A 14595-nucleotide genomic window follows, 5' to 3' on the forward strand; every position below is an offset into this window, starting at 1 on the left:
ACTGAAATGAGATTTCTACAGCTGAAAATAGAAAATGAAAAAGGGTTGGAGGAATCCATTCTGATACCAGAATGAAAGTGCTAATGAGTTATTAACCAGCAGTTGGAGTACAGTAAAATAGTATTAACGAGAATTAAACATACATACAGTGGGTCAGATTGAAGATGATGTAAACAATGAAAAAACAAACAAAATTAAATAAATAAATAAATAAATAAATAAATATTTAAAAATGGGAAATGGAGAGTATCTTGTCATATCTATTCAATGTTAAGTTACTTTTTTGCTATTTAAATCTCGTATGAGTTAATAAAATGATATATTTCCATAAAGTGATATGGTAATTTGGTAATTGGTAATTACATTTTTGTTAATTATTATACTGTTTTGCATAATTAATTGAATTATTACTAATATATTCAAGATAGCTACTATTTTAATAAATAATATCTTTCTAATAAAATAATATCTTTAAGAATGAACGAGTAATGAATTTCTGAATACATGATGAATAAATGTTTTCTTACTTTGTCTGAAAAAATACATGACTCATGAATATGTAAGCAGTTACAGAGTAATGAGTGTACAGTGTAAATAGTCTGAAGAAGCTGTGAAGAAGAAGGAAAAGTATTTCCTTTGCATTATTAGTAATACAGAACTGAAAAGGTAACACACACACACACACACACACACACTTTTCCAGTTTATATTCCATCAGCTGGTGCTAAGGTTAGATGAAATTAGACTGTAATTTATGAATCTCTCCACAAGACAAGTGATTTATTTATTAGTTCTGTCAAACCATTAGGCATGGCTTGAATAAGGGAGTGATATTCTTTAAAAGAAAGCAGAAAACTATTTATTAAAAAAAACTAAACTGTTTGTAAGATAATAAGCTCTCTCACCCTCAGTATGAGAAATGTGCTAAATGTAGCTGAATTATTTAAAGTGTAGGTTTATGACGTTAAACTCATGTGCAGGGGTTTTAAAAGAAGCGCGTGCTGGCCGGCGATGGCGTCAGTGTGACGTCAGAAGCGAAAGTGAAAGTGAGAGGCAGATCACGAGCGCGAGAGAGCAAAGCGGAATAATGTCAGGATTGTGAAGTTTACACGGTGAGTTCATGACAGACATTACAGTCTTCTGAGAGTACAGTAACCCGAGTGCAGCTCCAAGCACTGAAAAGGGCTTCATGTGTTAGTATAATGTGGTGAAGTCGCAGTGAAGTGTGTGTGTGTGTGTGTGTGTGTGTGTAATGGCCGTGAAGGGGAAGAAGTGTAAAATGGCGGCTCGACTGAAAACAAATCACCACCTTTAATGTCTTCGTGTTAGAGAGACCTGTAATATGTGCTTTAGTAAAAGTCCTATTGTTGTTGACTATAAACGGCATGAGGAGCTGTAATTATATATATATACTGTATGTGAGTTTAGTGTGTGAGAAGAGAGTACTCTGTTGCTGAGAGCTAGCTGGCTTCCATTAGCTGCCCTGCTCAGCAGAAACACCTGTTAATCATGTGAATTTTTATGAATCAATCTGCTACACAGCCGAACACAGACAGTGATGTTAGGAGCTGTACGTTAGTTAGACAGGTCTCCAGTGCAGGTGTCTTGTTAGTGCCAGTGTGTGGTGTTGCAGAAATCCAACTGTGGAAGAATTAAACACTGTTAGAGTCACGCCTCTGTTATTCACTAATTATTTATGATAATAAAAACTTATTAAGCTCATAAAGGGTTCATACTAGCTTCACTCTGAACCACGCTGAACATAGCTGAACTCAGGATGGCGGATGGCAGAAACAATATGCACTGCGCTGCCACAGTTACATCGTTAACAAGATAATGTGGCAGCTAGCTACATATGTTATAATTAATTGAATTGAATTGGGTACCTTTCTGAGGTTTTTGCATGTGGTAGATTTTACTTGAAATTTTATACTACATCATCTGCACAATGTTAAGTAGCATGTAAGTGTGGTTTTACTGAATAAAATGAGGTCACTGGTGTGGATTATACCCAAAATCACAGGCTGCAGTTAATAACTCAGTTATATTATGTAAATGTTATGCAGTTCATGTGTATTCATTTATATTTATCGACCCCAAACGTCATATTTTTACAGTGTAGAGTTGTGTCAGAGTGCTGTGGTATACATGCTGCTCCTCCTTTCCAGCCTCCTTCATAACCATCCTGTCTCTCCTCCTTCATTACAGCTTCACTCTCTCATTCTTCTTCTTCATTATTACATTTCTGTTTCTACAGGAACAGTGGAGTTCTTATCTCCTGGTTTACTCCACTTGTCTCCACCTGTGCAGTGCTGATGGTGGTGCTGTGTCTCCTCCACCATGCAGTCCTGCAGCATTCATCACTGTGTCCTGTTCTTCCTCACCCTCACATTCACCACTGGTAAGTGTGATGTTGGAGCGTGGCTGTGGGGATTTGTGTTCATTCAGCTACAAGAGCATTAGTGAGGTCAGGCGCTGATGTTGGGATGTCGAGGAGGTCTGGGGTTCAGTCGGTGTTCCAGTTCATCCCAAAGGTGTTCAGTGGGGTTGAGGTCAGGGCTCTGTGCAGGACACTCGAGTTCTTCCACTCCAACCTTCACACACCATGTCTTCATGGAGCTGGCTTTGTGCACAGGGGCATTGTCATGCTGGAACAGGTTTGAGTCTCTGAGTTCCAGTGAAGAGAAACTGTAAAGCTACAGCACACAGAGACGTTCTATACAATTGTGTGCCTCAGACTTTGTGGTAACAGTTTGGGGAAGAACCACATATGGAAGATGGTCAGGGGTGCACATACTTCTGGCCATATAGTGTACTTCTGCAGGTTTTCTGTGTACGACTGTGTTGGCTGTATTAGGCTTGAGTACCATCCTACCTTAAAACTATTAAATCTCTAAAACTAGTTTTAGAACCAAATTAATATATGAATATTTTTTTGAAAACTCAAAAATGAAATGTATTTTAGACATTTATTTGTTTTCTGTTGTAGTTTTTTCTGCTTTGTTAGATCATGAGTTTAATCTCTGAGAATAAGAGTGATGATGGTGTCTATCTCTCTTTCAGTCCCTGCACTGGCCTTCACTTCTGTAACAGTGAAGCTTCATCAGTCTGCTACGCTCCCATGCAATTCCAGATGTTCTGGTTTTGTGAAATGGACCATGTTCCATAATCCAGACTATATTCTGGCTCAGTGTGATCAGACAGCATGCAGGTCAGAGAAGGGATATGAAGTGTCTCATGATCAGTACCTGCAGGGGAAGCCACATCTCACCATCACTGCAGTAGATTACAGTAAGCGGGCCTTATACACGTGTCAGTGTGACGGTGTAGAGGTCTGTGATGTGCGTCTCGTCATTGATAGTAAGTTTTCCTAACTGTCCTATTAACCGTCAGTTTCATTCATTCAGTTTTAATGTTTTTTTGTAAGATTTACTTACAGTTTAATTTCCTTGTTTTGTTTTTCTCCTCAGCTTTGACGTCGTCAGTTCAGTTAAACCCTGGTGAAGCTCTGGTGATGGATTTGCCCGTACCAGAGCCAGTGGAGGTGATTTATAAGCCCATAGATTCAGCTGGTTTATACGGTGAACAGATCTGTACAGTGACTCAACGCTCACTACAGTGTAAAACTGAGTACACACGCAGAGCATCACTCAGTTACCCAAACATCACACTGAGAGACGTGAACATGTCTGATAGTGGAAGTTACACCATCCGGGACAGGAAGAATGATGAAGTCATTCATATATACACACTCATTGTGAAAGGTACGTCTTCTGGGTTAAAACTGTGTCATATAGAAGTGTTAGTGTGATTTACTGGAGATTTAACACTGCAGTTACTAGTGGAAATATTCACCAGTACAATGGATATTAAAAGTCTACACACTCGCATCTCCATGGATCTAGAATGTTTTTGAAAGAAAGCGTGGGAAAATATTGCCAAGTCAAGATGTTCCACGCTGATGGACTGTTAGGCAGAAAGACTGAGTGGTGTAATAAAATCAAAAGCTGTTCCAACAAAGTATTAGTTTAGGGGTGTGTATACTTATGCAACCACTTTAATTTACGTTTTTTAGTTTTTATGTTTTTCCTAAAATGTTTCTGATTGTTTTTCACTGAATTTTTATACGTTGTAATTTCACATTGTGGGTGGAAAAAGTTCTGACATGATTTATCTTGGTTTCCGTTTTTTGCATCACAAAACCTGCCATTTTAACAGGGGTGAGTAGACTTTGTATATCCACTGTAAGTTTGTAAAAGGGAAGATTGTAGATAAATAATGAATTGTGTTAGAGAAAGCTGAGTCTCATTGCTGAGTGGTTATAAATGTAAATCTGTGTGTTTAGCAGCACTGGGCTAATAGTTCATCCTGTAGGCAGGTGGTGTGTGTCCATGCTGTCCAAATGAACTCCATACACATTTCATTGTTGTACTGTGTTTGTACACTGCATTAGTTGCACATTTAGGATCATTTTCTTATGATACTATGAAAAAGACAACGTGGATTATTTATTGTTTAACGCCCAGGAGCCATCAGCTGGCCCAGATTTTCATTCCTCTTATAATCTGCTCATAGTTATATTAGATATAGAACTGACAAATAAGCTGTAAGCCATCTCAGCCTAAAACAGATATGTGTCCAGCATAGACAGATAATTCACCTATGAGCAAAAAAAATCATTCTGTGCTCTTAATGAAAAAACTTAATGACAACAAACATGATAAGAAAACCAGAATGAAAACATGAACAGGTAAAACAGGAGGCACTGGTGAACATCCTCATAAGTCAAATGAGCCAAAGTTTGCGTGTTTATCATGTTTTAAGTTCGCTTTCAAGCAGCCGAATGTCTGAGTGTATTTAAAAGTGATGTCATGACGGTCGTTGTTGAACCACTGTAGGCTCTGGGGCGGAGTTATGTGTACGTTGGTGGGAATGGGGCGAGCTCTAAGAGTAAAAAAACATTCAAATCTTATTCAACTCCAACTACATAACCACATACCTTTAACGCCACACTTTGTGTGTGTGTGTGTGTGTGTGTGTTACAGTAGTCCAGCCAGAATCAGAAGGAAAGCTGGTGAGTCACTGGGTGCATGGAGTGATAGTGGGGATACTGCTGCTGATCCTAATGATTGTGGGAGCAGGGTTTGTGCTGAAGAATTGGCATGTAAAGCGTCTGAAGAAGGAAAAAGCAGACCTGGAGGAAACTGTAAGTAATGAAGATGTACAGCACCATAGTGTTTTTTTTTTTGTGTGTGTGTGTGTGTGCAGCTGTGAAAGGAGGATGCTAGAGCTTAATGTTCCAGAAAAGTTGCAATCACAGAGACTGCTAGGGCTACAATAATGAATGAATGAATGAATATAACAATGATAAATATATATGAACAATATTCAGTAGACAAACTACAAGTGAGCTTTGCCCTATGCAGTGGTGCGTCCTGCGTCACACCACGCTTCCATTTTTTCAGGCTGGTGATGTGGAAGTGCAGTAAACTGTTCACACTTTTTGACAGTACAGTAAAAATCACACCAGCACTATGAAGGAATGGTTAACTATTTATCTTCAAATGTTTACTAGCTGCAAATGCACTCATCCTTCTACATGTAAACTGATTTCCTCTGAAAACACACTGAACATGAGTGTCTGTTTAGTTTCTCTTTATAAATCTACACTCACACTGTTTATATTTAATATATATTTTACAGATTAAACTAAACGAATCAGTGACAGAGGGGGATAATCACCGGCAGAGAGCGAACAGTGATGCAGAAGCGGCACAGTTAATAAAGCAGATGCTAAAGGTGGACACGCTCATACAGCAGTACAAAACTGAATCAGTGAGAACATCTCAGAGCTGGACGAGTCTGAACGACATTCCAGTGGTGGAATTGTTGAAGAGGAAAAAGGCAGAATTGGATGAGATTTTACAGGGCAGGGAGATCTTGGAGCAGGACACAATCGGCCAGTGGTGGAGTTTGAAAAGGCCAGAACTGGACGCAATCATAGAGCACTGGAAAAAGTACGACGCAGAACCGGACCAGATCATCCAGGTGGAACAATGTTCTAGCGCACAAGAACTTTGCAATCAATAGGAACAGTATGATCAGTATCAACAGAATGATCAGGGAAGCCTATTTCAGGTTTGATCTAACTGCACTAGTATATTTTTGCCATGAAATCCAGGGAGACAGATGCAAGTGCAGTGTGTCTTTAATAGTTAAACAACTAATAAACAAACAAGACAGGAAAAGACTAGAACAAATAAAGGACTAAACTAAGGCAAGTCAAGGTATACTCAACATGAAAACAAAAGCTGCTCATGGTGCAAATACAACACCATAACAGTAACAATACAGAATAATGTTTGGCCTCTAAGGAGCAAAAAAAAAAACACAACATAAATAGGGTAACTAATTAGGGTAACACAATACAGGTGTGCACAAACAAGGCAGGACGCGAGGCAGACAACAGAGGAAGAAATTCGAAAATTGTGAGTGAGGTTGCCCTCTGGTGGTCTGGGGGGAATTATCCACTGTGAACATGACAATTTTATTATTATTTCTGCTGTGAACCAGCTGTATTTTTGTCCTTTAAATACTTCACTTCACATCATGTTTTATTATTAATTATGAAAAGCCATAAAGGGTTAACGCACACTGTGAATGAAAAAGACAATGAGCTCATAAGATGAGTTCCTCTTGATTGCATTTCATTCATCATTGCCTTGAGGTTATTTAGCCCTGTTACTGACATTTACGGATATAAAGTGAACCCGTTTAATCAGCCTGAGAGATTGCACAGTTTGGTTTACTTTATTTAATGTTTAGTTATATATCTAGTAACACTACGTGTGCAACACTAGCAACGTAATTACTGAAGAAAAACAAGTTTACAAAGCATGAATCATTCTGTGACTGACACATCGTTCACTTTGTAAACTTCAGGATTTGGGATTTGAGTTACAGGCTGTAATGAAACAGAATCAATTCAGTTTGGAATCAGATAATGATTGACAAAATGCCTGCAATGCTCCTGCTTCATCCCACCATCATCATCTTCATCATCAGAACAGAGAAGAGCACTTACACACACTACAAAAGAGTTTCTCTAACAACTGTTTGAAAAGAAATACTAAAAGCACGCTTAACATTAACACAGACGTCCCCCTTCCCTCACTCCCCGACATCATTTTAAAACACTTTTTTATCCGTGTGGTCAGGGACATGTGCATTATGATGCAGATTTACCACACAGTGGGTGCTGTAAATATATAGTGTAAATGTAAATGTTTGTGTTTTTGTATTCTGGATTGTTTAAAATAAAATAAAACTTCTATTTTGTGTAACTTTGAGTTTTGATTAGCAGTTATATCAGTGTGTGTTTATATTGTGTATGTGGTGTTATTGACTCCTCCAGTGTTTAAATTACAGAGAGATGAGGCGAAGCTCATGAAGTGCTAAAGGATAAAATGATGAAATGATTGAATTTAGGGCTCAGTTTTCATTTTATTATCTCAGTATTCACAGAATCCCTAAAATCATACTCTGCTTTCCTGCATTCTTTTTTTTGGTAATTAATCAAACTGAACCACGTGTCATCGCTGGAACTACACCACTACATGACGATTCTAGTGCTTCATCTCTAATCACGACGACGAATGAACAACGCTGAGCAAAAGTCTTCAATACACTCCAATAGCTCACAGTAGACTATGACTCAGAATTGCTCCAACACAACTGAATACTAATGCTGTGTGTGTGTGTGTGTGTGTGTGTGTGTTATAACACAGTGCATGTTGAAGACTTTTTGGAAACTGTTTTTTCATCATCTGCGTCTCCTTCTACACTCTGACCCTCCTCTGAGTGTTTCTCCTTCTGCACACCTGAAACACACACACACACACACACACACACACAGAACAATCCCAGTAAACCTCAGTAACACTGTGATACGCCTGGTGAAGTCTGCAGAGACGTACCTCCTTTTAGCAGATCCTCCACTTTGTCTCCAGCTGCTTCAGAAACACACGCAGCCTGTTAAAGAGACAAACACTGAAGCAGTGCAGGGAATAAATCACCATCTGATTCATCTGATTGTTACAGCATGTCATACACATCACCTCCAAAGAGTTCTCCAGAACCTTCCTCTTCTCCTGAGGAAGACTACTGAGGTACCTGTGGACGGGAGTAAACAGGACACGGTCCGGGACTGCGATCCAGAGTAAAGTACGCTTTATTTCTGAGTGTGCGAGATGTTTAAACCCTTCACACACTGGTTCATATCAGGAAGTAGGATTTTTATACGACATATGATGACTAATTTTAAAGGAGAAATTACAGATCAGGTTTAATATGACACATCATGCCTTTTTTGGTTCAGATAAATGATCAAACCTTCATTTTATAAACTTATTCAACTATAAGATATGGTAAGATTATGATAATGGTTTAGACAAGAGTCAGTTTATAATATGATTCAATGATTCAGTGATTGAAGTTCAGACAATTTATGACACCTTTTTTTAATGAAGTGAATTAATCATTGATTCAGTGATTCAATGATTCAGTCATCATGATTCAGTGAATTAATGATTGATTCAGTGATTCAATAATTCAATCACCATGATTCAGTGAATTAATGATTGATTCAATGATTCAATCACCATGATTCAATTAATTATATATATATATATATATATATATATATATATATGCGTAGATAAAGGTTTGTCATAAGAACAGAAACGAGATCAGGTCACAGTAGAGTTGTGTAAGTGGCCATATGATCTATCTGAGTGCAGTTATAGAATAAAGAGTGGCAGTCAGTAACATTAGAGTGCCCCCTACAGGCCACATCCCACATCTGCAACAACATTCAACAGTTCACTAAGAAACTAAGACCAAAAATCCCACTTCAGCCTCGTAAATAATAAAAACTGAATCTCCACATTTACAATCCAGAAGATGTGGAGCTCACAGTGAAATATTCCTTCAGATTAAATCCCCAAAACTGCACTTTAACACAGAGTGTGGTGAAAAACTCTCACCTCTTTAAGTAGGAGCCTTGCTTCTGACTCACTCCTGTAGCACCTGAAGAAATGGGCATGGTGTAACACACACACACACACACACACACTAACACACACACACACACACACACACACACACTGCTTACAGAACACACACACTAACACACATCACTCAGCATGAATTTCTCCTCCATGCAGCTCACATATAAACTGTACAACTGTGTAACTGTGTGTAGTGCTGCAAATCCACACTGCTCAGACCGGAAGTGAGGTTTGTTAGTGTCTCCATAGCAACCAGGAGCCCAGTGTTTATGTGCATGCCATCACAGGGAGAGTGTGAAGTGTGTGTTGAGTGTTCTGTCGATGTGTTACAGGGATTATTTAGTTTTCAGTCTAATTCCACTCCTATATACACAACTGCCCTGTTACAATAACACAATAACTCCTTATTTAAACCCAGAGATGAGCAGATGTAAATCCTACTGCAGTTCTAACGTCATTCACTTCCTTTTACTGTCACAGACATCCAGACTGGCTTGTGCTCGTGCTGAGCAGAAAATATTCATATTTCAAAATAACACTTCACATAAATGCTCTGCTTTAGGGGAAACACACATCAAAATACATCATCATTTTAACATATAATGAAAATACACACATGTGAAAATTTACAGCACAATATGTTTTACAAAATACAACACATTTATATTTGCAGTGGATCTAAAAAGTTTACACACCCCTGTTAATACTGCAGGCTTCTGTGATGTAAAAAATAAACCCAAGATACATCAGATCTTTTGACATCACAATAGAAATAAAAAACAAACAGAAACATTTCAGGAGAAAAAAAGGAAGGTTACAGTAACCTGACTGTGTGTGTGTGTGTGTGTGTGAACAGTAAATTCCAGTCATCTGTTCAGAGTCTGTGCTTTTAGCATTTCTTTTGGTCTTGTCGCACTGTGAAAACTTTCTGGACTGTTCTATTCTGTGATGCTGTTTGAGAGAGAGACAGACAGACAAAGAGAGAGAAACAGAGAGAGAGAAAGAAACAGAGAGAGAGAAAGAAAGAGAAAGAAACAGAGAGACAGAGAGAGAGAGAGAGAGAGAGAGAGAGAGAGTGAGCCTCTTCTCTCCATGTGAATGTTACACGCCGTTACACTGAACCACCAGGCTTCCTAAACCGGAAGTCCCCCCTCCCTAACCGGAAGTGAGGCAGCTCCAGCTGTTTATTGTTGACACGGTGAGGGAGACGGGTGTAAAGATGGCGGTGTCCCGTCGCTCGTCTCAGCATCACGGAGCGCTGCCTTCTCCCCCGCGCAGCGCCCTGCTCGCCTCCCCGCCCCCGGAGACTCCCTCAGCGAGCCCGGACTCGGCGGGTGTGAGTCCGGCGGAGAGCGTAGCGGCGGCAGCGGCAGCGGCAGTGGAGGAGGCGGCGGCGGTTCCCGCGGCCTCCCCGGGCCGCCCCGCTGCGGCTGTGTGCGCTCAGGGCGCCGGCGCTGCGGGGGAGGAGAGCTGCGGAGCCGGGGCAGCGTTCCGGGAGCTGTTCGAGGCCTGCAGGAACGGAGACGTGTCCCGGGTCAAGCGGCTGGTGGACTCGGTGAATGTGAACGCTAAGGACGTGTCCGGGAGGAAGTCCACTCCGCTCCACTTCGCCGCAGGTCGCATTATAGCGCGTTTATAAGCTATAATAAGCTCTGTTTACACTCTTAGCACTTAGCTTAGCACTTAGCTTAGCACTTAGCTTAGCACTTAGCTTAGCACTTAGCTTAGCACTTAGCTTAGCACCTAGCCTAGCACTTATCAAAAATCCTACTGGAGTTTCAGTTTATCCTGAAGGATCTTACTGCACCTCTGCTTGTAGTTTACTGGAAATAATGTCCTGTTATTGGAAATCCTAAAATACTTCCTTTAGAATCAGTGTATTTTATGCTATTATTTCTCTACATATATGTGTATAAATCTTAGGAAACAGTCCTGTAAACATCTTATTCTGTACTGATCATTAATTATAATAATTCCTGAAACACAAAGTGTTAAACAGTTCATTACTTTTAGTTAAAGCTTAAATGCACTGACACTGAAACATTAGCACAGGTTTGTTTTCCAGCAAATTACAGTAAACTTCTGCAAACATTCATACAGCAGCTTTATTTAGGAAAAAAAGAATAAAAAATTACAGTGGAAAAGTGCGTCTTCAGGATTCTTACTAGTATAAAGATAAATCCTGTAGGAATCTTACAGCAGTGCTTACAAAATATTATAGAAATTCCTGTGAGAAGCCTGGACAAGTGTTTAATTCACTCTTACATTATTATATTATATTGTATTATATTATATACGGTTCTGTGATGTTGTGTGATGTTACACAGCGTTTGTATTTAGCTGGAAGTTAGAGATTGACACAGTAAACACACTGCATGTGCTTTAATAATCATTCTGTACATCATGTTAATATTTGACTTCACTCCTCTTCCTTCTGTTCAACGTCTGCTCGTATTTAAGAATCCTGTTTACAGGAAAATAATTCGAGTAGGTACAGTATAACAGGTTTTACTGCACAGCTGTAGTGATGATCTTTCTGTTTTGTGTGTAAATGCAGATGAATTTTTTAAATTATTTCTCATTTCTGAGTCAGTTGTATCGTTGTTGCTGAATATGGGCGTGTGGGCGGAGCGATGGATGGTGCAGGTCACTGATTGGTCCAGCGTAATGATGTCAGAATGAGCTTCAGCAGCCTAGTGATGATCTTTCTCTCTCATATCTGATTTATTTTATTTTATTTTAGGATTCATGAGGAAGTAACGAGAATTATGAGAATCTTTTATCTGATTTATTTCCGATCATGTTTTCTGATATTTAGCTCGTTTCTGACGTGATCTTCAGGATGGTGTTGATGTCAGATAAGGATTAATCTGTAATATAAGATGCTCAGGACATTAGAGAGATTATTATGTGTGTTTTTTATTTCAGATTGTGATGTGTGTATGTGGTCAGTGACACATGCGGGGTGTAACTGTGTGTGTGTGTGTGTGTGTGTGTGTGTGTGTGTGCTGCAGGTTTTGGTCGTAAGGACGTGGTGGAACATCTCCTGCGTACAGGAGCGAATGTTCACGCTCGGGATGATGGCGGTCTCATTCCTCTCCACAACGCGTGTTCGTTCGGTCACGCTGAGGTGGTGAGTGTGTTACTGTGTCAGGGTGCCGACCCCAACGCCCGTGACAACTGGAACTACACACCGCTGCACGAGGCCGCCATCAAGGGCAAGATAGACGTGTGTATCGGTGAGGACGCTCTCACACCACACTTACAGGAGTGGAGAGAGAGAGAGAGAGAGAGATGGAAATACAGATGGAGAGAGGTGGAGAGAGACACAGACAGACAAAAAGAGGAGGAGAGAGAGTTGATGTTTCTGTAGTAAACTGAAAGAGAGAGTGGGGCAGACAGATGGAGAGAGAGAGAGAGAGATGCAGATGGAAGAAGGAGACATACAGACAAACAAAGAGATGGAGAGAGAGAGAGAGAGAATCTAAATTTCTATTCTCTCACCTCCATGTTTCTATACAGACACTCAGTGTTATAAACAAAATGTTTATTAATAACAGGTAAAGCTAATAAAGCTTACTGAATTACTCAGAGAGAGAGAGGGAGAGAGAGGTAATGATTCTGTAGTAAACAGAGAGAGAGAGAGAGAGAGAGAGAGAGGTAATGATTCTGTAGTAAACAGAGAGAGAGAGAGAGAGAGAGAGGTAATGATTCTGTAGTAAACAGAGAGAGAGAGAGGTAATGATTCTGTAGTAAACAGAGAGAGAGAGAGGTAATGATTCTGTAGTAAACAGAGAGAGAGAGAGAGAGAGAGAGGTAATGATTCTGTAGTAAACAGAGAGAGAGAGAGAGAGGTAATGATTCTGTAGTAAACAGAGAGAGAGAGAGAGGGAGGTAATGATTCTGTAGTAAACAGAGAGGGAGAGAGAGAGAGAGAGGTAATGATTCTGTAGTAAACAGAGAGAGAGAGAGAGAGAGAGAGAGAGAGAGAGAGAGAGAGATAATGATTCTGTAGTAAACAGAGAGAGAGAGAGAGAGAGAGAGGTAATGATTCTGTAGTAAACAGAGAGAGAGAGAGAGAGAGAGAGAGAGGTAATGATTCTGTAGTAAACAGAGAGAGAGAGATAGAGAGAGAGAGAGAGAGAGAGAGGTAATGATTCTGTAGTAAACAGAGAGAGAGAGAGAGAGAGAGGTAATGATTCTGTAGTAAACAGAGAGAGAGAGAGAGAGAGAGAGAGAGAGGTAATGATTCTGTAGTAAACAGAGAGAGAGAGAGAGAGGTAATGATTCTGTAGTAAACAGAGAGAGAGAGAGAGAGAGAGAGAGGTAATGATTCTGTAGTAAACAGAGAGAGAGAGAGAGAGAGAGAGAGGTAATGATTCTGTAGTAAACAGAGAGAGAGAGAGAGAGAGAGAGAGGTAATGATTCTGTAGTAAACAGAGAGAGAGAGAGAGAGAGAGAGGTAATGATTCTGTAGTAAACAGAGAGAGAGAGAGAGAGAGAGAGAGGTAATGATTCTGTAGTAAACAGAGAGAGAGAGAGAGAGAGAGAGAGGTAATGATTCTGTAGTAAACAGAGAGAGAGAGAGAGAGGTAATGATTCTGTAGTAAACAGAGAGAGAGAGAGAGGTAATGATTCTGTAGTAAACAGAGAGAGAGAGAGAGAGAGAGAGAGGTAATGATTCTGTAGTAAACAGAGAGAGAGAGAGAGAGGTAATGATTCTGTAGTAAACGGAGAGAGAGAGAGAGAGAGAGAGAGGTAATGATTCTGTAGTAAACAGAGAGAGAGAGAGAGAGAGAGAGAGGTAATGATTCTGTAGTAAACAGAGAGAGAGAGAGAGAGAGAGAGAGAGGTAATGATTCTGTAGTAAACAGAGAGAGAGAGAGAGAGAGAGAGGTAATGATTCTGTAGTAAACAGAGAGAGAGAGAGAGAGAGAGAGAGAGGTAATGATTCTGTAGTAAACAGAGAGAGAGAGAGAGAGAGAGAGAGAGAGAGAGGTAATGATTCTGTAGTAAACAGAGAGAGAGAGAGAGAGAGAGAGGTAATGATTCTGTAGTAGAGAGAGAGAGAGAGAGAGAGAGGTAATGATTCTGTAGTAAACAGAGAGAGAGAGAGAGAGAGAGAGAGGTAATGATTCTGTAGTAAACAGAGAGAGAGAGAGAGAGAGAGAGAGGTAATGATTCTGTAGTAAACAGAGAGAGAGAGAGAGAGAGAGAGGTAATGATTCTGTAGTAAACAGAGAGAGAGAGAGAGAGGTAATGATTCTGTAGTAAACAGAGAGAGAGAGAGAGAGAGAGAGAGAGAGAGAGGTAATGATTCTGTAGTAAACAGAGAGAGAGAGAGAGAGAGAGAGGTAATGATTCTGTAGTAGAGAGAGAGAGAGAGAGAGAGAGGTAATGATTCTGTAGTAAACAGAGAGAGAGAGAGAGAGAGAGAGAGGTAATGATTCTGTAGTAAACAGAGAGAGAGAGAGAGAGAGAGAGAGGTAATGATTCTGTAGTAAACAGAGAGAGAGAGAGAGAGAGA

General features: G+C 40.0%; 2 protein-coding genes across 3 annotated transcripts in view; both read left to right on the forward strand.

Moving 5' to 3' along the window:
* Positions 1 to 1022: 1022 nt before the first annotated feature.
* Positions 1023 to 6400, forward strand: LOC113528070 (uncharacterized). The gene is made up of 6 exons (XM_034299390.2): positions 1023 to 1112; positions 2258 to 2401; positions 3064 to 3360; positions 3471 to 3764; positions 5046 to 5206; positions 5704 to 6400. Exons 2-6 carry the CDS (start codon positions 2341 to 2343, stop codon positions 6088 to 6090), a joined length of 1200 nt encoding a protein of 399 aa, XP_034155281.2. The 5' UTR covers positions 1023 to 1112; positions 2258 to 2340; the 3' UTR covers positions 6091 to 6400.
* A 3844-nt stretch (positions 6401 to 10244) lies between these two features.
* tnksb (tankyrase, TRF1-interacting ankyrin-related ADP-ribose polymerase b) overlaps positions 10245 to 14595 on the forward strand; it is a 17765-nt gene continuing 13414 nt past the window's right edge. For both annotated transcript variants that reach the window (XM_053228920.1, XM_053228921.1), the window contains exons 1-2: positions 10245 to 10684; positions 12083 to 12307. In XM_053228920.1, the coding sequence (XP_053084895.1) occupies positions 10288 to 10684; positions 12083 to 12307 (622 nt within the window). In that variant the 5' untranslated portion in view covers positions 10245 to 10287. The remainder of the gene's footprint in view (positions 10685 to 12082; positions 12308 to 14595) is intronic.

Source organism: Pangasianodon hypophthalmus, chromosome 24, assembly GCF_027358585.1.
Source record: "Pangasianodon hypophthalmus isolate fPanHyp1 chromosome 24, fPanHyp1.pri, whole genome shotgun sequence".
Classification (NCBI taxonomy): domain Eukaryota; kingdom Metazoa; phylum Chordata; class Actinopteri; order Siluriformes; family Pangasiidae; genus Pangasianodon; species Pangasianodon hypophthalmus.

Excerpts from the sequence above, each read along its gene's own strand:
- LOC113528070 (XM_034299390.2), top strand. The coding sequence starts at position 2,341 with ATGCAGTCCTGCAGCATTCATCACTGTGTCCTGTTCTTCCTCACCCTC. Across the intron at positions 3,361-3,470 it reads TGTGCGTCTCGTCATTGATA|CTTTGACGTCGTCAGTTCAG; the intron begins GTAAGTTTTCCT and ends TTTTCTCCTCAG. Across the intron at positions 3,765-5,045 it reads ATACACACTCATTGTGAAAG|TAGTCCAGCCAGAATCAGAA; the intron begins GTACGTCTTCTG and ends TGTGTGTTACAG.